We start from the raw sequence: 24354 nt of genomic DNA, 5'->3' as shown, positions 1-24354 counted from the left end.
TTGGGGAATATTGCTCGGCCCCATGGATTCTCCAGTATGGAGTGCCACAGGGGTCAGTTCTGTCCCCCATTCTATTTAACATTTACATGAAACGGTTGAGTGAGGTCATCCGGAGTTTTGGGGTGTGTTGTCATCAGTATGCTGATGACACGCAGCTCTATTTTTCCTTTTCATCATCTTCAGGTGAGGCTGTAGATGTGCTAAATCAATGCCTGGCTGCGATATGGACTGGATGAGGAGAAATAAACTGAAACTCGATCCAGACAAGACTGAGATGCTGTTGGTGGGTGGTTCTTCTGAACGGATGGAGGGTGCTCAACCTGTTCCAGATGGGGTTGCACTCCCCCTGAAGAAATAGGTTTGTAACTTGGGGGTACTTCTTGAGCCCTCTTTGTCGTTTGAGGCTCAGGTTGCTTCAGTGGCACAGAGTGCCTTCTACCAACTTCGGTTGGTGGCCCAGCTACACCCCTATGTGGACAGGGATAACCTGGCTTCAGTTGTCTATGCTCTGACAATCTCCAAGTTAGATTACTGTAATGCACTCTACACGGGGCTGCCTTTGAAGATGGTTTAGAAACTGCAGCTCTTGCAAAATGTGGTAGCCGGATTGCTAACACGGACCAGAATGTCTGAACATATAAGACCGACTCTGGCCCGCTTGCACTGGCTGCCTGTATGTTTCCGAGCCCGATTCCAGGTGCTGGTTTTAACCTATAAAGCCGTACATGGCTTGGGACCACAATACCTGACGGAGTGCCTCTCCCGACATGAACCTACCTGTATACTATGCTCAACGTCTAAGGCCCTCCTCCAGCTGCCTACACCAAGGGAAGCTCGGAAGACAGCGACAAGGGAGAGGGCCTTTTTGGTGGTGGCCCCCAAATTATGGAATAATCTCCCTGATGAGGCCTGCCTGGCGCCAAATTGTTATCTTTTCAGTGCTAGGTTAAGACCTTTCTCTTCTCCCAGGCATTTGGCAGTATATGATAAGTGTTCAATCAATTCTGGGATGTCTTATGGTTATGGTTGTTTTTGAGATTGTTTGTTTGAAGTTGTTTTAGATATATGTTTCTTCTGTGTATATTGTCTGTTCATGTGTTTTTATGTAAATGGTTTTTAATCTCTGTATATTGTATTTTTAATGTTTTTAATCTTTGTAAACCGCCCATAGAGCTCTGGCTATTGGGCGGTATAAAGATGATGATGATGACGACAACGACTTCTCACTCTTAGGCTGCAACCCTATAGAAATTCTCCTGGGAAGAAATCTATTGAACTCAGTGGGGCTTACTTCTGATTAGGTTTATGTAGGATTGCACTGTTAGTAACTTAGATCAGTAGCTGCTTCGTTATAATGTAGGGGTATGGGGATCTTTCTGGGAAACTCCAACCAAAGATGGCAGGGCAAGTGTCTCATTGACCAGTGACTCCTGAGAGATACCTCCCTGTTGCCATGTGCTCCCATCACTTATGCCTCCCTGCCCCCTGGAGGCCAGTCAGCACTGATCTCCAAAGGTAACCTTGTTTACACCACTGTGTGATGCTGAACATTTGTTGAAAGTAATCCATTCCCAACCCCACCACAGACCAAATGTGCCCCCCTCTTTCTTTGGAAGAGTTAAAAACAAGACAAGTAACTGATAACTAGTGGTGGAAATTTGGAGACGATCAGGTAGCCCATTTGGAACTTTGTTTTCCAAAGGCAACGTCCTGTTTGCAACCTGCCATGTTGGGAGAAACACCTTATTTCCAAGACCCATCTGCAGCTGATGAGGACCCTCAAGACTCCTAGGTGTCTGCTTCTCAGCACTGGCAGCAGAGGCAGTCCCAGAGGTTGCAGGCCACATTCTGGACCACTGAAGAGGTGGGAAGTCTTCATCAAACTCTGGATGAGCTCAGAGGCTTGGCAGGGGATCCAGAACTCATTTCAGAATGAGGCAGTCCTAGCATGTATGAGGGGATTGACTTGAGGGGTTTCCATCATAGTGTTGCTCAGTGCAGGGAGAAAATAAATGCCTTGAAGAAGAAATTCAAGGAAGTCACTACCCATAACAAGCAGTCCGGAGTGGAACCTCACATCATGCCCTTCTACTGGAAGTTGGTAATGATACTTCTGGACAGGAGACATATCACACCTGGTTATATGGCATTCCAGTGGGTGAGCAGCAGCGCATATGACACCAACCCAATCTCCACCAAGGCAGACAACGTCACGTTGTTCCTAGGACATCTTCCAGGTCCACCTCTGTACCAAGACCACTACTGCCAGAATCCCTACTCTGAGGTCCACACCAACAGCCACTGTATCCAATCTTCCAGCTTGACTACAGTCACCCAAGTTCCCTGTCTGGCACAGAAGAATGTTTCTCCTGGAACAATTGTAGTGCTTGTAGTCACTGCTCCACAAAAATGCCTGCCACAGACCAGTAGGCCCATACCCGTGCAAATGGTGGCAACCACAACTCCACAGTAACACCCATCATAGACCAGCAGCCCCATGCTGATGCAAACTGTAGCACCTGGGGCCATGTCTCCAAACAACTGGAATTGCTTCTTTTGACAACCCCGTAGGAGAGCATCTAAGCACTAGCAGGATCTTCACAGTGCTGGCCAAATAATTGTGGTCAGCCAGGCCAATGTTTATAGTCCTGCTTCTGACAATAAGTGCTTCTGTGCTGCCAGACATCTCATGTCTGAAGTGGGTACAGGACAGAGTTGTCCAGTTGGACTTGGGCGACAAGCCTCTCAGGGAAATTTTGGGATCTGGTGACACCCCTCCACCTGATGAAGACCTGTCCGACCCCCTGCTCCCTGGAGAGCTAGAAGAGCAGCAAAACAACATTGAGGAGGATGCCCCTTCACTTACTGTGGTGTTGAATTCCCCTCCAATTACTGCGGGGTTGGAATGTGTCTGTGCAGAATGGTTTGACCTTCTATGGCTTTCTACGCAGCATTCTCAAGCATCAGGGAATGCAGTCGGATTATTCCCAAGGTAAAGGTTTCCTTTTTTTTTAAGGGGATATTCCCAATGCGCAGAGAAAGTGGGTAGGAATAGCATAAATCTCTAAATAGTAGTGGGGTGGGGAACCTAACAAAAGGCAGGATAACATAAAGTACTATGGTGTAGCCTAACTTTAAAAGTAGGGAACTGTAACTTAATTACAAATCATGGCTTCTTCAGAGTCCTTGCATTTCATTCCTTCTGCCGTGCAGAAGAGTTTAAAAAGAAAACACTAGTGGAATTCTTAGAAGGAACTGTTAATTCTTAGGTGTACAAGAGTGGAAACGTAGTAAAAACATGTATGGGGTGGTCTTCTGAGGAGGGATTCCTACAGTTTCCTTTAAAATGGAGGGAGGGGTGGTTAAAAGAGAGGTGCAATGAATTCCTTTAAAAGCAGTCAAGTGGGGTAGACATATTAAAGGAGGAGCACAGAGAACATCCTTTAAAAAGGATCAGAGGTGATCTTATCTCAACAAGAAAGAAAGCCATAGGAAAATCTAAAAATGGATTCTTTTTCCTTTTGGTTAAAATTGTATGGAGTAATGGAAGGGGAGCTTGTATGTTTTGATATGGAAATATTAACAAGTAAATTAATTGAGCACCTATGAAGGCCAAGGGTGAATTGTGCCTAACTGTTTTTTTCTTACTCCACAATCAAAGAAATGCAGGAGGAAGAAGAGGTCAGGATGAAGAGCATGAAGGAGGGGGTGGCAGGAGAACCAGGAGAAGACTTCCTCCAGCTGCAGGGCTGGAGCAAGAGGTGCTGCATACTAATGACCTGAGGACAGCTAGGCTGAGAAATAAAAGGGGAAAAACCATGCAGTGCAATTTGCTAAACACGCAATACTGTGTATGAGTTAGATGCTAGAGAGACTGGAGGCGAACAGGGGACTATGTTCTTTCAGTGTGGACTACATAGTGTGCTGAAAGAAGCATCAGAGAGTCCAGCCAGGTCATGGCCAGAGCAATGAGGGACTCCATGCTTGCCACTGCTGATACTGACCTAGCTGTAAGAACAACCGCCACTGAGAGGGATACAGAAGGTTTGCAGCACATTGCAGATGCAGTGCTTGGCTGATCAACAGGCCCTTATGCCTCTCTACTCCACCACCCCCTTTTTCTGCCTGTGGAATACTTGCATCAATAGTACATGCATGACCATCAGCAACATCTACCAGGAAAACTTCCATTTGAGCATTGGCAAGCAGCTTGACATTTCCAGCGGTCCAAAGCCCTAAACGGCTTAGGACCAGTCTACCTGAAGGAAGGCCTTCTCCCATATATTCCTGCCTGTTTTCTAAGATATTCTTTGAAGGCTCTTATGTGGGTGCCACCACCCACAATGGTGCTATAGGGAACAGGTTACCAGGGAAAGAGCCTTTTCTGTAGTGGGTTCCTGTCTGTGGAATGCCTTTCTCAGGTGATCAGCCTAACATCTTCATTCTATACATTTAGATGCCAAGTTAACCTTTAATCCATTGCTTGGTTATTCATTTTATTGCTGGCTCATCAATGTTTTTAATATTTAAAGATGTTTAATATTGTATTGTTTTTGTTACTTTGGTGTTGCTTGATTTTATGATTGTAAACTGCCTGGAGGGCATTTGCCAGTTGGGTGGTATACAAATCAAATAAAAAGCGAGTTAGTAGGACAGCCAGTAGCAGAACATATCCAAGCAGCATTGGTAGGCAATGGTAAAATATAGGACCTCCCTTCTCCACTAGTGGAGCAGGAGCAACGTTGGCCCAAAGACTATTGGGGTGGTGGAGAGGTTGAGGGAGGTGTGGCAGGAAACTCACAGTAGGTGTGTTTTCCCTATTAGAAATATTACCATTGGGTAAATATATTCCAAAACAGAATTTGGAATTCAAGTTTAAAATGGTAAGAAAGGGCCATCCAAACTTTCAGAGCTGTTACTTGAAAGCACAGTAAAGGAGACAAATGTTACTTGTTATGACTTACACCAGGAATAGCAAACTTTCAGCTGAAGCCCCTCCTGCAAGCCTTCAGGTCTAGCGGGAAGAGGAATCCCCACTCTTACCTCCTATCATGATTGGAAATAACAGCAAGGATTCCCCCGCGCACTGCTCGCCCTCCCAGTTGAGAAAGCAAACAGCACACTAAGTTCTTCGCCTGCCCCACTGTCCTCCCCAGTGGGAGGTGGAGCTCGTTCCCTGACTAATGCTTCGGGTGGAGGAGCTCCAGCTGGCACTTTGGCTGGGGACCCATCATCCACCTCATTGAGGGCTGTGTGGGAGAGTCTTTCAAACCACCACCAAGTTTCAATTCCCCACTTCTACCTTACAGTTACTTCTCCTGCAAATATTTAATGATGCTGATAACACTTGAATGTAGTGTTGAACACGGAAAAGAATTCCAAACTTGTTCCTCCTTCTGCACTATTGGTTACAAATAAAGAATTTTTTGAAAGAAATCTTGTGGCTCTGAAATCTGTCATTAGATTCCCTCTAAGGAAGGAGATAATAGATGCCTTGTATCCCATTCCGTGATCAGCTCTGCACAGCCAAAAGATGCCTTTCTTTTTTGAAGGCTTATACCAATACAATCTAGGCCCCAGAGCATCACTAACAAATGGGCAGCTCAGCCCCCTAATCAGGTAACAGGCAAGGACTGGATTTTCCTGTTAGGGGCAACAATGGAGATCCAGCAAAAACTCCTGGTGAGAGTTCACATCATGTTATGCAGAACACTAAGGCTCAAAATGAAAGGTTTGTGGCTTCATAGATATGTGGTATAGTGTGAAGCCTATAGTGACCCTTGGTATGATTGTGGTTTGTGGGATGAGGAAATCTGGAGACCTAAATCTCCTGCAAATGTATACAAAGACATCTCAAGGCCTTCCCTGCTAAAGTAAAGATTTTTTCATGGTTGTCCTGAGGGACCATTTGGTTCCATAAACCAAGTTTGTAGAGCAAAATCCTGGTCCTGTCTCTTATATGGGGTTTGGGAATAGAGGGAATGGGATCAGAACACAGCTGTGTTGTGGGGGAGGATGGCATCATTTCGCTCCATTCCCCAGCCCACTTCCATTCCACCTGGCAATCTTTCCTCCTCCACCCCCTCACTGTGCATACGCCCCTCCTTGGTTCGCTAAGCCTTCTCACATGGGACAGTTTCCTCTCTAACTTATTTAGATTCCGACCTAGAATTGGGAGGCTGTCCTCTATCACTGCGCTGTGCTTAGCAAGCATAATAACAGTATTTTTGAGTAGGTGGCACCTTCTCCAAAGCACTCTTACGGATTTGCAAGGTAGGTTTGTTAGTGGGGGTTTAGTGGAAAAGAATAAGAGGTAGGCAGGAGACAGGAATGCTAGTTAATACTATATTTTTCTTCAAAATATGTTTTCTCCCCGCCCCCCCAAGGTGTTGGGAGACGAGAGTGATCTGCCACACTATTTCCCTGTTCACCAGGGACTTTTATCTGTACTTCCCTCATGGTTACTGATTTCTGGACTGTTTCTGTACATCTCTGCTTGAACTCATCCCTGCTGTGAACAGCAGCAGATGCCACAGTTTTACTCTCCCATGCTTCCCTCTTCATTTTAGTATGCCTTCCCTGTTTTGGTAACTGCTTTCCCCTGCATTTCTAACAACAAGTAAAGTTTGTACTTCAAATACAGTCAGGTGTGTTTATTGGATTATTGCAGGGCTGGGCAACTTCAGGTAGTCCAGGGGCCAATCCCCCCCACACACACACACAGGCTGCACTGCCACCGTGCTGCAAAAAAGAGAGTACCAAACAGGGAAAAGAGGGTAACAAACAATGTAAACTTGACCATTCTAAGCCTCTGTAGCCACCGCTGCCATTCAGTTATTGACTCTGTGTGCTGCGTCAGAGGTGGTAAGTGGTTGATTTGGGAAAAACCTAGGTGCTCAAGGAACCTCAGGTCCTCACAGCCCTTATCTGTGGTATGTCATCACAGCCCTTTTCTGGTGGTTGGTACACAGCTTCCTCTTCCCCCAGAGAGAGGATATTTTCCAAGACAAGGGGCTGGGATATGGGCCCGGACTCTGGATATTGCTTGTTTTTTATAACTTTCCCGAAGGGTTCCCAGATACAACTGCCAAGAAGGACGGAGGTGCATGAAGGATGCAGGAATGGCACAGGAACTGCTATGGAGTGGCAAAGATAAACATTTTTTCATGTCCCTGCAAAGACAGATACATGAGCACTGTATAGACTTGTTTAGTAATCCACAGCTGTTTCTGCAGTCAGTCTTTCAAAGCTGGGAGAAATCTCTTCCCCTCAATGTTGCTGTGGTGGCAAAGATTCCTGAAGTCAAGGCTCCTGGGGTGTGTCTTAGAATGAAGGGCAATTTGCTTGGCTAGCACCTTTCCAAGTGGTGCTGAACAGAGTTGAGAAGATTTCTATGCCTTGTTTCTGCAGTAGCCCAGTTGTAAGTAAGCAGATGACATAATGAAGCCATCCAGGTTCTATAGCACTGTGAAGGTGTTTGGGATACCAGGAGGGAACTGGCAGAAAGGGGGTGTGGGAAAACAGGAGTAGGGCAAACAAACTCAGTTTGTTTTGTTGTCTGAGAGACAATTCATGGTTAAAGTACTAAACCATGGTTAACATAAACCATGGCTTAGTATTATGTATGAATGTATTCAAAAGATTGGATCCAGACGAAGTTGAACATAGTTAGTTGAATATCCAGATTAAGTTAGTTGAACATTTCCATTGAAATCAGTGGGACAATTTAATTGTGACTTGACTTAATTCCTATTGAAATCAATGGGAATTAAGTGTAGCTAACTTGTCTGGATGCAACCCAAAATATTTATATAGTTGATAATTTTCAGGTATATCTTTCGCTGACAGTATGATCAGAAACTAAATTATGGTACTACTGCACACTGTTAGCACAGTGGTAAATGCTGTGGGAAAGCTAGAATCACAAACGCTTTTGAGTTCAGACCAATACTATAATCATTGCATTCTTTAAGAACTGCAGGAAGAAAATATAGGGTCCATCCTCGCTGGTATGGTATGCCTTCCAGTGTTCTCCGTCTTTACACGTGTGTTGCCTCAGTGCCCATGTTTTGTATATGCTCATTGAACTTTTCTGTGACACTAGCCACTTGACCTGCAGAATATGGACTTGGCTTTGTTTCCAGGTGACAATGTTAATTTGCATGCTTCACATTTCTAAAAACATTTAACTGTCTTGGTTTTGGAATTCATGTACGTGATTGCTGTCAGCATAAAGTTTTTAATGTAGTCATTCCTTGGAGCCTTAAAATTGGCTGCTTGAAATGTGCTCTAGCGGTAGGCTCAGTATGGCCTAAATGGTACTGCACCAAAGAAACTCTTACCTACTTACCTGCACAAACAAAAATAAAAGTTGTTCAAGTGACTAAATACATGAGCAAAGCTTTTTATTATGGGTGTTGGGCCTCCCATTTGGAAACCCAGAGCTTTACAGCTTTTGTAGAAGGAAAAAAATCCTATCTGTTCTACTTACAGTATGAACTAATTTAACAGCAGGAAACACTTATAAAATGAAAGGAAGAAAATTGGCTTGATTCAGGAGAAACTGTTGTATTACATCAAAGTGACATAAGTTGTAGAAGATGCTGAAACAGCCATTTGTAAATCTGAAGCAAGTGTAGACATGCAGTCTTCTTCCAGACAAATTATATTCATTCATGTTCTTAAGGTTGAAGATGAAATTTAAAGACCACACAACCAGCCTGTGTTTAGCCTTTGTGTTGAAAGATGCCAAATACTTAAAAGTGCAGTGTTTCCATAGGCAGAGTTTCTTTTGTATTCACAGACGATGGAGCCTCAAATTCCAAAAGCATTACATGGGTAGTTTTAATGAATTAGTGTCTGGTTTTCCTGCAGCTGATGTGACAAGCAGCTTTATAAGCTGCTTCCCATCGATCCCTGCTTTCCAGCTCTTTTGTGTCTTCTGCTTGGAGAAGAACGATGAAGAGCTTGGTTTCTACAGTAACTGCTGCCTGCAGGCAGATTTCTTTCAGTGTTCTTTTTAGTCTGTGTAAGGATGCTGTGTATTTGGTTTCTTTAGGACTCTTTTCTGTGTTGGTCTTAGAGGTTTACATTTTACGTGGTTTAATGCAGCAAAGGACGGTGGGATTTACTTGTGAGTGAAGTATATTTCCCAGAATGGGCTAAAGCTGGTGTTAGTTGCAGTTGGCCAGAGTTTCTTTGTATTACTGATAGAAAAACTGATGTAAACTAAAATTGTGGGATAGAACACTTGCAAAAACTATATATTGTACCAAATTAATGGAGGGGTGAAATTTGCATTCTGCAGGGCAGGGCTTTTGGCTGTCTTGGTTTCAGGCTATAATAAGAACTACTTTGCTGGCCTGCATCAGCCCAAATGTTCACCTATCCTAGTATTCTGCTTCCAGCTATGGGGAATTAGATGTCTTTAGGAAGCTCATAAGCTGGACACAAAAGGAATTAACTTCCCCTCTTTGTCTCCTGTTACCTGATATATCGCCTCTGAACCTGGCGATTCCATTTAGCTATCATTGATAGACTTATTTTCTTTGAATTTGTCTAATTCCCGTTTAAAGCCATCTAAGATAGTGGTCATCGCCACATCTTGTGACAGTGTATTCCACAAGTTAGTTACATGTTGGGTGAAGAAGCATTTCCTTTTGTCTGTGCTGAAGCCATTCAACTTCATTGATTGACCCGGGTTCGTTTTCTGTATGTACATGTTTTGAAAACTTTTGATGTCTCTCCCCCACTCTGCCTGACAGCTGAAGAACCCCAAGTGTGTTAGCGTTTTCTCATTGGGAGGGTGCTCCAACCCCTGAATTGTGTTGATTGTCATTTTCTGCACCTTATATTATATTAGCTCTGGAATATACTTTGGAAATACCCTTTTGAAGCAAATCAAATAAGCATACAGTTATATGTGAATATGCATCTATTTATATTGCTGAATGTGGATGATCATTGATTTCAATTCTGACATTATTAACAGAGCAAATTTCCTTGAAAGAGCAAATTTCAAATGTATCAGGAATAAATAATATTATTTGGGGCATTGGGGGTGGGTTAGGGTATTTTTAAATAATGTTTAATGTGTAATTTTACTGTTTTAAATTGTACTGCTGTATATCGCCCAGAGTGGCCGGGTGACCGGCCAGATGGGCGATTAAGAAATTTAATTAATTAAATAATTAAATAATATAGTATTTTTCTATACATCAGTTCTCTTTTGTTTTCTTTGCTTTTCTGTGTCAATAATGATCAACTCTTTGATCATTATTGCCACAGAGACAACCTGTGGTTGTCAGAGGTAGCCAAACCAGCTAGATTTGAAAAACTTGTTTAGATTGCGATCATAATTTGAAACTTCCTTCGGAAAGAAGGGATTAGCCAATAACTTTTAAAAATGCAGAGCTGGAGTTCTTGGGATTTTAATGTATGCTGTTGTATCTATTTTCATGGATAGTTGCTTAACATGTTATTTTAAATGTATACATAAGACTAATGTTTCTAACTGATTCATATACAGCCCTTCATGAGTCTATGCTACTTCTGTGATAATGTACAATTTTGGTCCTTTATCTGTGTGTTTAGATCTCTTTGTTGTTATTTTATTGGTCACTTTGTATCCTGGTGACAATTACAAACAATACTTAAAATTTAATCTTACATTTGATTAGGGTAAAGTAGTGTTGATGAAATTATGCAGATACAATTGTATACCCTTCCAGTTAATAAGTGTGTGTGTTTTTTTACTTTTCAGATGTACATTCAGGTTTCCCAGCACAAACATCAAGATAACATTTACAGCTTTATCTAATGAAAAGAGAGAAAAACAGGAATCCCCACAGTCCCCAGTGAAACCTGTACAACCCCAGATCTCTCCCTTAACAATAAACATTCCAGACAACATGGCTCACCTGATCAGCCCTCTCCCATCTCCCACAGGAACCATCAGGTATTTAGACTTTATGATACTGCAAGCAGGATTAATATAGGTGTGCAGAATGTAATACTAAAACATATATCATCTGAAATTTTCAGTTGTGCAATCAAGCTTGCAGCTTAGCTCAGCCTAGGAGTAAATTATAGCTTTGCTTGTTCTCTGTGGCCACCTAATCATGCTGGTCTGGCTTTAAACTTAAAATACCAGTGATCATTAAAAGCCAAACTAGAGGTGATGGTGGCAGACCTCAATTATATATAAAGTAGGTGTGTGATGGTCCACTTTTAAGAGCAAGAGAGGCATGCAGTTAAGGGGCACTGAACGTTTCCCATGGTTACTTGATCACTTCCCACAGCTCCCCCCCCCCCGCCCTCCCTCCGCCAGTGTTTTTCTCCCATCCAAGCTCAATTCCAACCAGTGGCTGAGAGAAAAGTAACATTGGGGGCAGGAGGATGGTAAACTGGAAGGGAGTGGGTTCAGGAACTCCCACTCACATGTCCCTTTTGTCCCTCAAAATGTACTCCTTTATACATGATTGGGGTAAACATGCATTTAAAGAGAAGGGTGTGATGCTGTTGTGTCTAGTCTGTGGTGTGTAGAAACTGAACAACTCTGATCATTGTGAGAGGCAGTGATTTGTACCTGCTGGAATTACTGGGAACATTAGAATGCTTCATAGGAACCAAGATAAATGTTGGCTTTGTGGTAACATTCAGGTTGTGAGAATGCTCAAAGAGAGAGTGTTCATGCAATTCAGTTAATGGCTGATTACAACACTACATTTAACCCTATAAATACTTCGTTTGATTATATTGATAATTCACTTAATCAAGAACGTCAAACACTAATCTTGAATTTTTTAAACAGCAGTTAATATTTTACTGATTCATGATATTTCCCACTACTAGGGAATGAATGATTGGCTAAAATCTGGAAAATTGCTTAGGTAACAAAATAGCACAAATGTGAGATTGGAGAAGGAAAAACACTCAAACATTTTAAGTGATGTTGATTGGTTGATTGATTTAAAAGCTATGTGTGTTTTTGTGATACGTTATTTTCCAAGTAATGCAGTATGTTAACCATGTTTACCCCTGTGTAGCACACCTTAGAAATACTCTGTTTTATTGTAAAACTGTTAAAAAGAAGATATTAAAAGTTTGCCTTTGATTTCAATGTATACTCATAAAAAATAGCAAATGGAAAACAAATTAACTAGCATCCTGGAATTTTGCTTCTAGGGAAAGAAAAGGAGCTTCAAAAGAGATTACAGTGTTATGAGGCTGAATGTAATAGGAATGTTTCTGATTTAAAAAATCAAATGTTTCTTGTATTTTTCTTAAAGGCACTGATATATGTGATCTGAGTCATATCTCTGTCTAGGGAAGGAATGGGGAACATGTGACCCTCCAAATGTTGTTGGACTGCAACTGCCATCAACCATAGCCAGCATAGCCAGTAGTGAGGGATGATGGGAATTGCAGTCCAGTCATTCTCTCACTGGAGACTGGGCTGAATTTTAGTCTTAGCACAGTCTCTGATATGAGAAGATGCTAGGAACTGGCATACTTCTACCACTTCAGTCTTCCCTCTGCCTGGGTTAAGCTTTGTAGGGACCCGAAGGCAGGTGAGTGGGTGAGGCAGAAGAGGAGTCAGGTGCCCTGCAGGTGCTCAAAGTGAATGCTTGCAAGATCTTGATTCTTCATGAGCATTCTCTTGGAGCACTTACAAATAAGCGACCCTCTCTGGGTTGAACAGTGGGATGTGTGTGCATCACTAATTTAGATTGGCTAAGTTCCTAATTGCAGTTCAGTTAAATTACTTCACATTCACCCAAATATATGGAAACAAAATCATTTAGGCAGCTAGTCCTGCTCAAGTCCTAAAATATTTAAATTGGCTTCCTACTAACCAAGTTAAATTTAAAAGGCAGTAAAACCAAAAACTGAGACTTTGTTTGGAATCATGTGCTTTGTGTGGAGCGGTATGTTCAATGAAAAATGTATGGCGCTTGTTTAAATGTAGACACTGCTGTTTCTGCATAACAAATAACAAATGATTATGTTTCAGGAAATATATAACTATTGGTTTTGTGTTGCCTTGGGTATAGTAGCTCCTTTACAATACCTTTCTGATATACAGCATTAAAATGAGTGGCAATAACTACTTTGAAAACAATTTGAGAATAGGCTAGGATTCAAAGGGTCATTCATACAACATTCTGTGCAGATACTGGGAAGTTGTAGGTCTCCCATTCCAGCTGCAGTCCCTCACACCCCCTGAAAAGCCACTCCTGAAGGTTGCCCCTCAGGTGGCAATGTAATTTGAGGTGCTGCAGATGGAAGAGGAAATAAGCAACCACTCTGTGTGATGCTTACAGGCACTCTGGAGTTTTCTTTAAGTTAGCTATTTTGTACATGTGGGGGTACTCCTTAGAAGTTTTAACATATAATACATGAAATATGTGATACTTACTACTTGGTCAAAGTAAAACATGCCCAGGAGTTTCTGATCATTTATATTTATATTTTTGAATTTATTATCACACTGAGGCTTCTTAGTGTCAAAACAAACATTCTTCCATGCAGTATCTAAAAATGTCTTTTCCTATCCGAACAAAACATAAACAGCATATCCCAAGAGAAGTAATCATTCTCATGGGATAAGTAACTAGAACTTTTGCATATTATCCTGTATGCTTATATGAACAAGGTAAAGGAGGATCCAGAAATGCAATTTTTTTCTGTGTAACTTTTAGCTCAATGGTAGTACTAATGTTCTATGTTCAGAGAATCAAACTACAAATTATAGAAGTTATACAGTTCATATGATACCATAATATATGCAAAAATCCTCTTATGAAAAAAATTGAAAACTAATTCTTAGTCACTTGCTAGTTCTCATTAGGTCTTAATTAGACAATCCACAATTAAAGAAAAACACACATAAATGGGTTACAGCATCTGATTCAATTTGGAATGACAAAACAGAATTAAGTTTTCATAAAACCATCATTATTTACATATTTTAATTCCTCAAAAAGTATGTTATCTTAGACAGTTGGCCATAACCTTAAAAAAAAATTAAAATTTGCATCTGAAGCAGAACACCAGCAACAACAATCATGACTTGTGTTATAAATTTGACATCTCCTATGAAGTGTAAGATACCAATGATACTGTATTTTGAAGAACTTTTTGCTTTAAATCTACTGAGATCAGTGTTCGAGATGGAGCATTCTTATAAATCCAAACCCATTCATTCTACAGAACAGATTGACCTACATATCTTTCCCATTTTTCTTAAACTGGTAAGATTAATAATAATAATTGATATATTTTACGAATAAGGCCACAGGGGATGCCATTTCTGATACGAAATAAGTTTTCGAATCTCATTCACCATGTTGCGTAATTAATGCCTCAAGTGAAATAATGGAATAAAGATAGTCTGATACCACCTAATAGTTCAATAATTTCTTGCAAAAATAAAAACGGCCCATTATTACATTTTAAACATCTATTTTAGTAAACAACACCCTAGACTTTATCCAAAGAGAAGTGTTACCTAATATCCCACACTGAAGAAATTACTCATTCACTGTACAGAATTGAAGTAAAGATTGATAACCCTGGCACTTGCTGTAGCGAGCGTGGCAGGAGGATTTGTTGAAGCCTTTCCATTGCTGAGAAACTCCCTGTAGATTCAGACTTTTTCTTGACCTCAACAAGGACCTTTTGCTCTATATTTTGAGCATGTGAGAATTTTGCCAAGTTTTCACCATTCTGATGATAATAGGAAAGTGAAGTCTGCCTCTTCAGTGAAGTGGCAACTTCAGCCTCCAGGTATTTTTCCAAATACTGTGTTCTGCAAGAGAAACTTGATTTGACAGAATGATCCTTTCACCTCCTTTGTTGAGACTCCTCGTTTCACCACGTTGAGTGAGCTAGTTGTATGACCCATGTATTTGGCTGAGCAGCTACTTGTATCGTTCTACATTTTGAGGTAGACCAGTGGATAGAGCTAGTCCTGCCATGTGGTGGCTTAAAGCTCATCCATCCATCTCCAGAGATACTATTGTGTATGTCAACTATTAAGTAAGACATTGGATGCTAAAGAGTTGTTCTCTTAAAACACATCTGCATGTAAGTTTGATTCCTTCAGAGAGATTTCAAATTAATAAAATAGCTGCTAAGTTTATCTTTGAGGAGGAAGTCACAGTGTGAGGTTTTTTCCCTGCAACTACCAAAGTTCATGATACTGAATTTTTAAAATAAGTATCTGAATATTATGGCAGAAATTAATTGCATGGTTTGTTGTGTAACCAGGACTGTTTGATATACATTGTGGTGATGATATACTCTGTAATGGAATAGCTGACTCTTCTCTTTCTCTATTCCACAGTGCTGCAAATTCTTGCCCATCTAGCCCTCGTGGTGCAGGTTCTTCAGGGTACAAAATGGGTCGTGTAATACCATCTGACCTACATCTAATGGCTGACAATTCACAGTCAGAAAATGACAAAGAAGCATCTGGTGGAGATAGCCCAAAGGTAATTTTTTATTAGAATCCAAACTGTAAAATTGATTCTTGAGTCCACTACTATACTAATGGAAATGCATTGGCTGGAAAAAGCAAAAGTAGCAATAATACCTAGATGTGGTTTAGCAGTTCAGAATGAAAAACAACATGGATTCTAAGACAATCTGGAGACTATAGAATGCTAAGAAAAAGACCATCCTCCAATGGAAAAGCAAACACATTTTATTTACTTAGTCATTTTTCAATCACATTATTTACAGTTGTGAAGAGCATGACCAAGGTGGAAGCTTTTTTCTCTCCACTTGGCATCCATGTCTATTAGACACTGATAAATCAACAACAGAACACTGCCCCACCCAATAACTATGAAGTTGTCTTACTGTACTGGATAGCAAGTTTTAATGTCTGATTATGTTGTGAGCTGCTTTGGGTGTTTTTAACCAAAAGGCAGGACATAATATTTTAATGAATTATATATGATATAATGTATACAAACTCTACATATAATTTGTTGGATCTTTCCCTATTTATTTACTATTTATCTTTTCACCCTTTTCTTTTGTTGTTGTTGAATATATGATTTTGAAAATATAGTACTTTCAGTTTATATTCATACTGTATGCTGTAATGTTGAAAATGCCAAAACATAATAAAAATTAGCTTCAAAAAGAAAAAGCAATACCTTCCAGTACTCTTGGATATTTTCAAGCTTTCTTAAGTATTATAATACATAATTGCTGTTATGTTTTTAAAGGATAAGCTGTTTTTATTATGGAAATATTTTTTTCCTAGGATGACTCAAAACCACCTTATTCCTATGCACAACTAATAGTACAAGCAATTACGATGGCACCTGATAAGCAACTTACACTAAATGGAATTTATACGCACATAACTAAAAACTATCCTTACTACAGGACAGCAGACAAGGGCTGGCAGGTAAAAGTAATTACTGTCCTTTCAAATATAATGAGCAGAATAAAGCCTGACTTGAGTGCTTACTTTGGCCACAATACTCACAGGGTTTTGTTTCCTTCTATGGTATGTTTAACTTTGTAAAATAGTTTTTTTAGAACTGTAAAAAATAAAATATGACTGGCTGTTTCAGTTTCCTAAAATGGTACACTGTGGTTCTCTCTGTGTGCCTGTAGAATTGACACTTTTCCTAGAGTTTTCCATCCATAACAAACTCTGCACTTCACAGTTTTAGTGATTTCTTAGCTGCAGAGAATGCCGTTTATACTCCATGTATAAAGGATAGTGGCATATAGCTTTGGGGAGAGAAGGGTTAATAAAACTGAAATCCACAACTGAGAAATCCCTACATGTCTAGTAGAGGAATATGTAAAAATTAAAATAACTAGAGAAGCTGTCTGTATATGATAGCAAAATTCTGTGCTATCTTCTCCAAATGCTCCTACCAGAAATTCCCAAACTGAATAACTTGCATTCCAGTTTGAATGTGCGTGTTTAGGGCTACATCCAACATTGCACAAGCAGATGTCTGCTCATGAAATGGGACTTTCCCCTCCTCCTCTCCCCTTGCAGACCCTCAAAATCTTCTCTAGAGGGTCCCCCAATGCTTCAGAGCAGATTTTGGGGAGAGGAGGACGGGGATTTGTTATGCGGGTGGATGCTGTTCTATCAGCAGATGGACTCAATTGGATGTTGCCCTAAGTCTTTATAATGTAGTCTCTTGACAGCTGTTGGGATGTTGCTGAACTTGAGATTTTCCAGCACAGATTGGAGTGATGCAGGGATTGAGAAGAGATGAGACCAGAGTTAAAAATGATACATTGAGGGAATGGAGGAGAAACATCAAAATTTGTGGAGAATTCCTTGTGACAAAAGTCCATGGCCATCCTTAACGTTTTTCACGTTGGTATCAGCAGATGTTGCCTGCATATTTGCAAGCATATTTTCTAGTTAAGAGAATTTCATTTCATCTGATTCTGAGGCAACTCTAAAGCATTGCTTTATCCGTGCCAGGACCTGAGTGTGAAATGAGAATTTAAAAATAAAGTGGGGTGGGACCACGGGGACTTTGAAGGTATAGATTGGGATGGATGTGCATTGGTGAAGAGGAAGCTAAGCTTGTGGTGGGATTTAAGGGGAAAGCCTTGATGTGGAAACACCAAGCAAGGTGAATGACTTTTCATCACACGAGCTTTCAAGCTAGGTGGTTAAAAGTAGAATTTGAATACTTCAGGAGAGCCAAACTAGGAATAGAATTGAAACGCAAAGAAAGGGAAGAAGTCTTAGTGTTAAAAGGGGAGAAATTGCAAGCCTGAAAACCTAGTGTATTTGTGGGGATATACTGTATCAGATTTCACATACATAGCCCCTCCCCACCAAATCCATTACATTGAATGATGCCAAATGTGTATGTGGTGGTTGGAGACTGATTTCACAAGGAGAAGAGACCTTTGCATCAGGCCACATTCCAACTTGATACTGAAGAGATGGATGATTTCTATATATCTTTTATATCCCATAGAATTCAATACGTCACAATCTCTCTTTGAATCGTTATTTCATCAAAGTACCGCGTTCCCAGGAAGAACCAGGCAAAGGCTCCTTCTGGAGGATAGACCCTGCCTCTGAAAGCAAATTGATAGAGCAGGCTTTTAGAAAAAGGCGGCCGAGGGGAGTACCTTGCTTTAGAACCCCACTGGGACCTCTCTCTTCTAGGTAAGGAATTGAAGTTGGGGACTTAAAAACATACACTTTCAGAGGCTTCACCTTAAGTGTAAGTTCTGCTGGGCATAGGATAACCACAGTCTTTTTTAAGTGATAGCAATATTGCTAAAGCAAGGTTTGTAACAATAACAAAGACGTTTCCTAAATAGAGAAGGAATGTTGCGTGTGATCAGCTTGGACTAAGGAGCTATTAAAATTTTTGAGGAAGCTTGGTGGGTTTTGCTTCATACTCAGGATTGTCGTATTTGGAACATGAGATTTCCCCCCAAGTTTGTATTGGCTAGTAATGCTGTTTTCTTTCCAGTTGTGCCCCTTTTGACAGTGCAACAAACTGCATTTCTCAGCTGCCTCCAACCAGTGGGTGCGGGGTGGGGGCGTGCTTTACACAATGCAGGTATTGTATTGTCTCACGTGTTGTTGGTTTGCATTATTGGTGTAGCAACTACCAAGCTGCCCTTTTCCCCCCTCAGTTGCTGCTTAGGGGTAATGTCTAGCAAGTGGACATTCCCCCTTTCACTCCAGTTGATCACTATTTGGTAGCAGCTAGTGAGCGAGCCCATAATTTGACATAGCTTTTGATGGATATTTTTACCATTGACTTGTCCCATAGCTTGAACCTCCTGGAGATGTCTACTCTCCATGTACCTTCTGGATCTATCTCACCCTGCCTAATAACCTTTCTATTTTAACCAGGGAAAAATCTTGGGAGTGCAGAAACTGCAAAGTGGAGAAGTACTTAACCTTTTTTCTTCACTTGCTGCTCCATGATCCAAATTGCCCTTTCTAAGCAGCTTTGTTCTCTGTGGTAGAATGTATATTTGCTCTTGCAAGCACATGCTTGGAAGCCACAGGTTTGAAAAGCTATTTTATAGGGATGAGGGATGATATGGAACAGAGAATCAGCAGGCAGGGAGAGGGCCGAGCATCCCCTCGCCTCTACTTCCAATTACTCTATACTCGAGATGTTTTTCTTATTAAAGGCCACTAGGATTGTGTTACATCAACTTTGTGTAATGAATACTTAAGTCCACAAACAAGATGCAGTTAGAGAGCAGTCCTATGGTCCCTGAGAGAGTGTCCCAGTCCCTAGGAGAGCAGCCCAGGGAATGTAGGATTGTTCAGAGCCCCCTCCCAAGGCCATAGACACTACTACAACCTCAGGAGGAGGATTCTGAGTTCCAATCCCCCTCCACTGCCCCCTCTCAGCCACTGTGGAAAGAACCGCACTGGCTACCTACCAAGTTTGCAAATCTGGCCTTGGAGGGTGGGAAAAGGGGGTGCTCTGGTGAACAGGGAGGGGATAGGAGAGACTGGGATACAAGAAATCCTGTGGCCTCTCCAGCCCCTGTCAGTGTGCCTCCTCTAGATGGGCCCAAAGCCCTGTCTAGAAGGAAAAAAGGTAAAAAGGAGGAAGGAGAGGCGCCTCCATCCTCCCCATGCCCTGCCACCAACAGCCTGGCAGGGCATTGGATACTTGTCTAACAATGGCACAACCCATAGGACTGCATCCTAAGTCATGTTTTCTGCTTCTAGAACATGGGTTAAATTTGTGGGAGATACAGCCTTAGGGCAAGGGGTTGAACTTGATGCCCTTTGCGGTTTTCTCTGCCCTGTTCTGGGAACAAGAATAAAACAGGCCTACAAACGTCTGTTTTAAATTTAGGTATGTGTACAGATATTAGGTTGGATCCAGACTTAGTTAAGACTAAGCATGACTTAAGTCTGGATCCAACCCTATATTTTTAAATATTAATATGGAAGATGAATCCCCCTGTACTTGTTTTGTACTGCCTGGAATAGCAAAATATGTGTGATTGTTTAGAGGAAGACTTAAGCAACACAAATGTTTTGAAAATGATTTTCATTAATAGTTTAATCTGTTCCAGTATTTAAGTAGAATTCATAATGGCCAGACATTAGTTTAGGTACAGATATGAACAGTTAGTAATTACTAAAAGGGAAAATATTCTTAAAGAGCTTTTTTTAAAAATACAAGGATTCCTCTTAGAAAAAGGCAGCTCTGGCATTACTGAAACCAAGACAGAAGTTAGACAGACTCAAACTTGTTATGGTCTGCAATTTATTCCCTAGGTATTACCACAAAAGGGATATATCTAGGTAAATAGAGATTTTAAACAGTTCCTGTGTTTTAGAGAGGAAAGCCAGAGTGGATATGATGGAGGAATCAAGATAGAGATACTTGAGTTAGGGAATTCTGTATCTAAAGATCCTATGGGGCAGGTGGTTCTGTTACTTGAAGAGCTCATTCATTTTCATTCTTTTCCATACTACCTAACCCCATTCCCCCAATTCTCATTCTGTACTTCTAGAGCAGGGGTGGGCAACTTACAACTTGCATCAGCCCTAGCTAGCATAGCCAATGGTGAGGGAAGATGGGAGTTGTAGGCCAAAACATTGGAGGGCCACAAATTGTCCACCCTGTTCTAGAACAACCATCTAGTCTGCCTTTGCGTTAGCTCTGCAAAAACGTACAAAATCAGGAATGTTTAGTACTACTTAAGCAGCAGAGAGCTCCTCCTTGTGGAAAATGTATGTATTAAATGCTTTTTGAGGCAGATGTCTCATAACCATTGTTAACTGTCAATCTAAAAAGTGCCTGCTTTTGTTCTTTATTTACAGAAGTGCCCCAGCTTCCCCTAACCATTCTGGAGTCTTATCTGCTCACTCGAGTGGTGTGCAGACCCCAGAAAGCCTGTCAAGAGAAGGGTCTCCTGTCCCGATGGAGCCTGAACCGAGCACTATCCAGCCAAAATTAGCAGTAATACAAGAAGCACGATTTGCACAGAGTGCCCCAGGTGAAATTTTCAAACAGTTTTTGTGTACTTAAGATTTATGTGTGTTAAAACTATACATACCTGTGGAGGATATAATGCAGGCTTTGCTTCAAAAGCCAGGTCTGCTTGCACAATACACACACACACATATATTCATTCTCTCTCTCTCTCTCTCACACACACACACACACACACACACAATGTGTACACATGCTATATTTTGTGAAAGGCTAATAGAACTCCTGGTTTTTGAATGCTTAGATTAAATCACATGTGGCTAAATTGGAGTTGAAATACACCCAAGGTACATTCCAATATTCCCCAGGTGGTGTGAAAGCTACTGTCACATGGTTTCTTCACATGTTGCTGGGATCATATCAGAAGTTCTGGACCATGAAGGAGGACTTCACAGTGTGGTTCCTTCCTATGCCAGCATAGGCCCAGGTTCAAGAGGGGCAGTATTGCTTATGTGAGTGGTCTACATGTGTAAGTGGTATGAAATCCAAATGGCTTACTCACAGAAGAAAGAGCAGTTCTTTTTGTTCTTTTTTTTTATGGAAGCAGCCACTTGACTCTTTCATAAATGAGCTGCTCAGATGCTACATTGCTGACATAAATAAACATGTGAATGTATATTCACATATGAATTGTCTCTAAAAGTAGTCCATCACAGTTCTGGTTCCCTATTTTGACATCTGTCTCTCAATAAACTATGCAGAAATCAACTGCATGGATAAGATTTGCATTTTAATTTAAAGTATCCTACAAACCAGAGGTGGGTAGTTTTCATTCCTGCTTTATAAAACAAACTACTTTGTGCAATCCACTTGCTGTTTCACCACTAGAACCCCGTGGTTAACCAACCCAGGCTGATCACAGAATGGCAGCTCAGAAGGCAGAGCCAGTCACAGTTGCCTGCTGCAGTGCATATACAAGAACAAATCTCCATCTGAGTTAGTACAGATTAGGAATTCTAATATCAAATCCTCACCAGGGGCGATGCTCAAACACTGGGTCATAGATCACCAATTAATAGTCCTGTTTTGCAGGCAAGGAACACAGGCTGCGAGAGAAGCTTAAGGCCAACCACTGAATCCATGGCAGAAAACTCTTAAAAAACCCAACAAGTTAATGTTTTTAAAGAACTGTTTTATCATTAAATACAAAGTCCCACTTTCATAGCTGGAAACACTGAGGCTTAGGGTGATGCAATTTGCTCAGCAATCAGGCTAAAATTATATTTTCAAGATCTATGAGGCAGATATTCAAGTTTTTTTAAAGCACATTTTGGGAGAATGTGGTGGTGTTGCTGTTTTCATACTTCATAATAACCAGAAATATAGTTGACGTCTGAGAAACAATAACACTTTAAGCCAAAAACGCAACTGCCCTGCCTTTATATTGGTCCTGATAATTATAAATATAGTACCTAAAAACAAGGACAAACGCCACACTAAATACACAAATCAATACACATGCCCCTCCCAGGTGTTTTATTTATTGATGCCTCTTCCTGGCCAGTGGGCAAGGACTTGTAGCGCAAAGCTATGGTAATAGGAAAGCTGCATGTGGATTCAGAAATCCAGCAGTGATTTCCCCTCCAGCTTACCAGCATGTATACCTTATCTTCGGCGGTGATACCAGCCACGCTGTAGGACTGCCCCCACTTTTTTCTCCCAGTACAGGGGCTGCAGAGTAACAGCTGGGTCGGCTGGCCATGCTGGTGTCAGCGTGAGTAGGACAAGCAGACAGTGACTGAATTGGGTGAGAAGTAGCAGGCAGGCAGCAAATAATTATTGCAGTGAAGGCAACTTTGGGCACTAACTGCATGATTTTTGAAAATGTCACTGGCCGCTCCTTCCTTCAACCATGGCTCCTCTTTCCCTTCGGCCTAGCATTTGTTACTCACTCGGTGGCTTACTGAGGCCAGAAAGAGGGAGGAACTGCTAGGTCCTAGTACATGCCCTAACATTGGCAACCCATCTGTTCTGAATCCTGGCCTGTTGGGTGCCACCAGAAAATAGTGCATGGTTTGGTGTAGCAGAGCAGCCGCTAGGAACCAGCATCTTCCTTCGAGTCTTGGAATGGGCATGCTAGGGGGAAGTTGCTGTTTCATGCACTAGGATAGTTCAGTGCCACTGCCTGCAGCACTTACAGAGGAGAAGGTATTTCTGTCTTCGCTACTCAAACAGCAGTGGCATCAATTCCTTCCTTTTTAAGGGTGCTGCTGGCAGCAGCAAACAGTCTTGATATGGAAAAGAGACATGGGATTCTAACTTGCCTCGGCATGACTGTTTCCAAACTGGAAAGAGGGGAAAAGTTAGTGGTGCACCAGGAATTGGGCAGCAGTCAACATGAGGACCATAATCTATGATGGTGATCCTCTGCACTGCTATGGAAATGCATCGTTTCACTTCATCATTGTTGGGGGTAAAGCAGCATGAAGTGAAGAGGTCTCCAAATCAAATAGTTTATTTCATAGGAAACTCACATCTAGTCAGGCCATTGGTCAATTTTGATCAGTATTATCTACACTGACTGGCAGTGGCTCTCTAGGTTTCAGACAGAGGTCTTTCCCAGCTATACCTAGAAATGCTGGGGATTGAACCTGGGACCTCCTGCTTTTAAAGTATGTGCTCTGCCATTGAGCTATGGCCCTTCAGTGCTTACATTTTATGTGTGTTTTTTTTAACAGTCTGATTTTATTGTGTTAACTATGGGCTTCAATAGCTATGATCTTTCGTTAGTGATAAAGAACTGATTTTTTAATTGATATACCGGCTGAAGAGAGAGCCATAGTAATTCTTAATCCAACAGGATTAACCTTTAGGATAGCTGCAGAAACTGTTGGAGGGAGAGAGTTAGCTCTCTTTAATTCAAGGAAGCAAGTTGAATGGGAAAGCGATATAACCAATTTCTCTCTGCCTTTCTTGGTAGGATCACCCCTATCTAGCCAGCCTGTTTTAATTACTGTACAGAGGCAGCTACCACAAACTATGAAACCTGTCACATACACTGTTGCAACTCCTGTGACAACATCGACATCCCAGCAGCCTGTAGTACAGACAGTTCATGTTGTTCATCAGATCCCAGCTGTATCTGTCACAAATGTGACTGGATTAGCACCAGCAAATACTTACACTGTAGCTGGACAAGCAGTGGTTACTCAGGCAGCAGTGGTAGCCCAACCTAAAGGAGAACCTCAAGAGAATGGAGACCACAATGAAATGAAAGGTAAGAATTTGGTTCCATTCACCCGTGAACTAACGGAGTCCAAATATTTTTCTCTTTGTTGGTTATGTAGAGAGAACAGCTAATACTTTTATTTCTTACTGATTAATTTTAAGATGTGCTGAATTTTACACTTTACCC

The 24354-nt window shown here is 41.3% G+C and overlaps 1 protein-coding gene across 3 annotated transcripts in view; it reads left to right on the top strand.

Moving 5' to 3' along the window:
- FOXK2 (forkhead box K2) overlaps nucleotides 1–24354 on the top strand; it is a 67979-nt gene that overhangs the window by 22940 nt on the left and 20685 nt on the right. For all 3 annotated transcript variants that reach the window (XM_084838416.1, XM_084838414.1, XM_084838417.1), the window contains exons 2-7: nucleotides 10763–10957; nucleotides 15350–15497; nucleotides 16280–16426; nucleotides 17985–18178; nucleotides 20828–21003; nucleotides 23920–24216. In XM_084838416.1, coding sequence (XP_084694542.1) covers nucleotides 10763–10957; nucleotides 15350–15497; nucleotides 16280–16426; nucleotides 17985–18178; nucleotides 20828–21003; nucleotides 23920–24216 — 1157 coding nt within the window. The remainder of the gene's footprint in view (nucleotides 1–10762; nucleotides 10958–15349; nucleotides 15498–16279; nucleotides 16427–17984; nucleotides 18179–20827; nucleotides 21004–23919; nucleotides 24217–24354) is intronic.

The sequence above is a fragment of the Heloderma suspectum genome, chromosome 2 (assembly GCF_057233095.1).
Source record: "Heloderma suspectum isolate Gila_16-S chromosome 2, 16-S_ref, whole genome shotgun sequence".
Classification (NCBI taxonomy): Eukaryota; Metazoa; Chordata; class Lepidosauria; order Squamata; family Helodermatidae; genus Heloderma; species Heloderma suspectum.
Note: the sequence above shows the minus strand (reverse complement) of the source record. Positions and strands in the feature narration are given on the sequence as shown.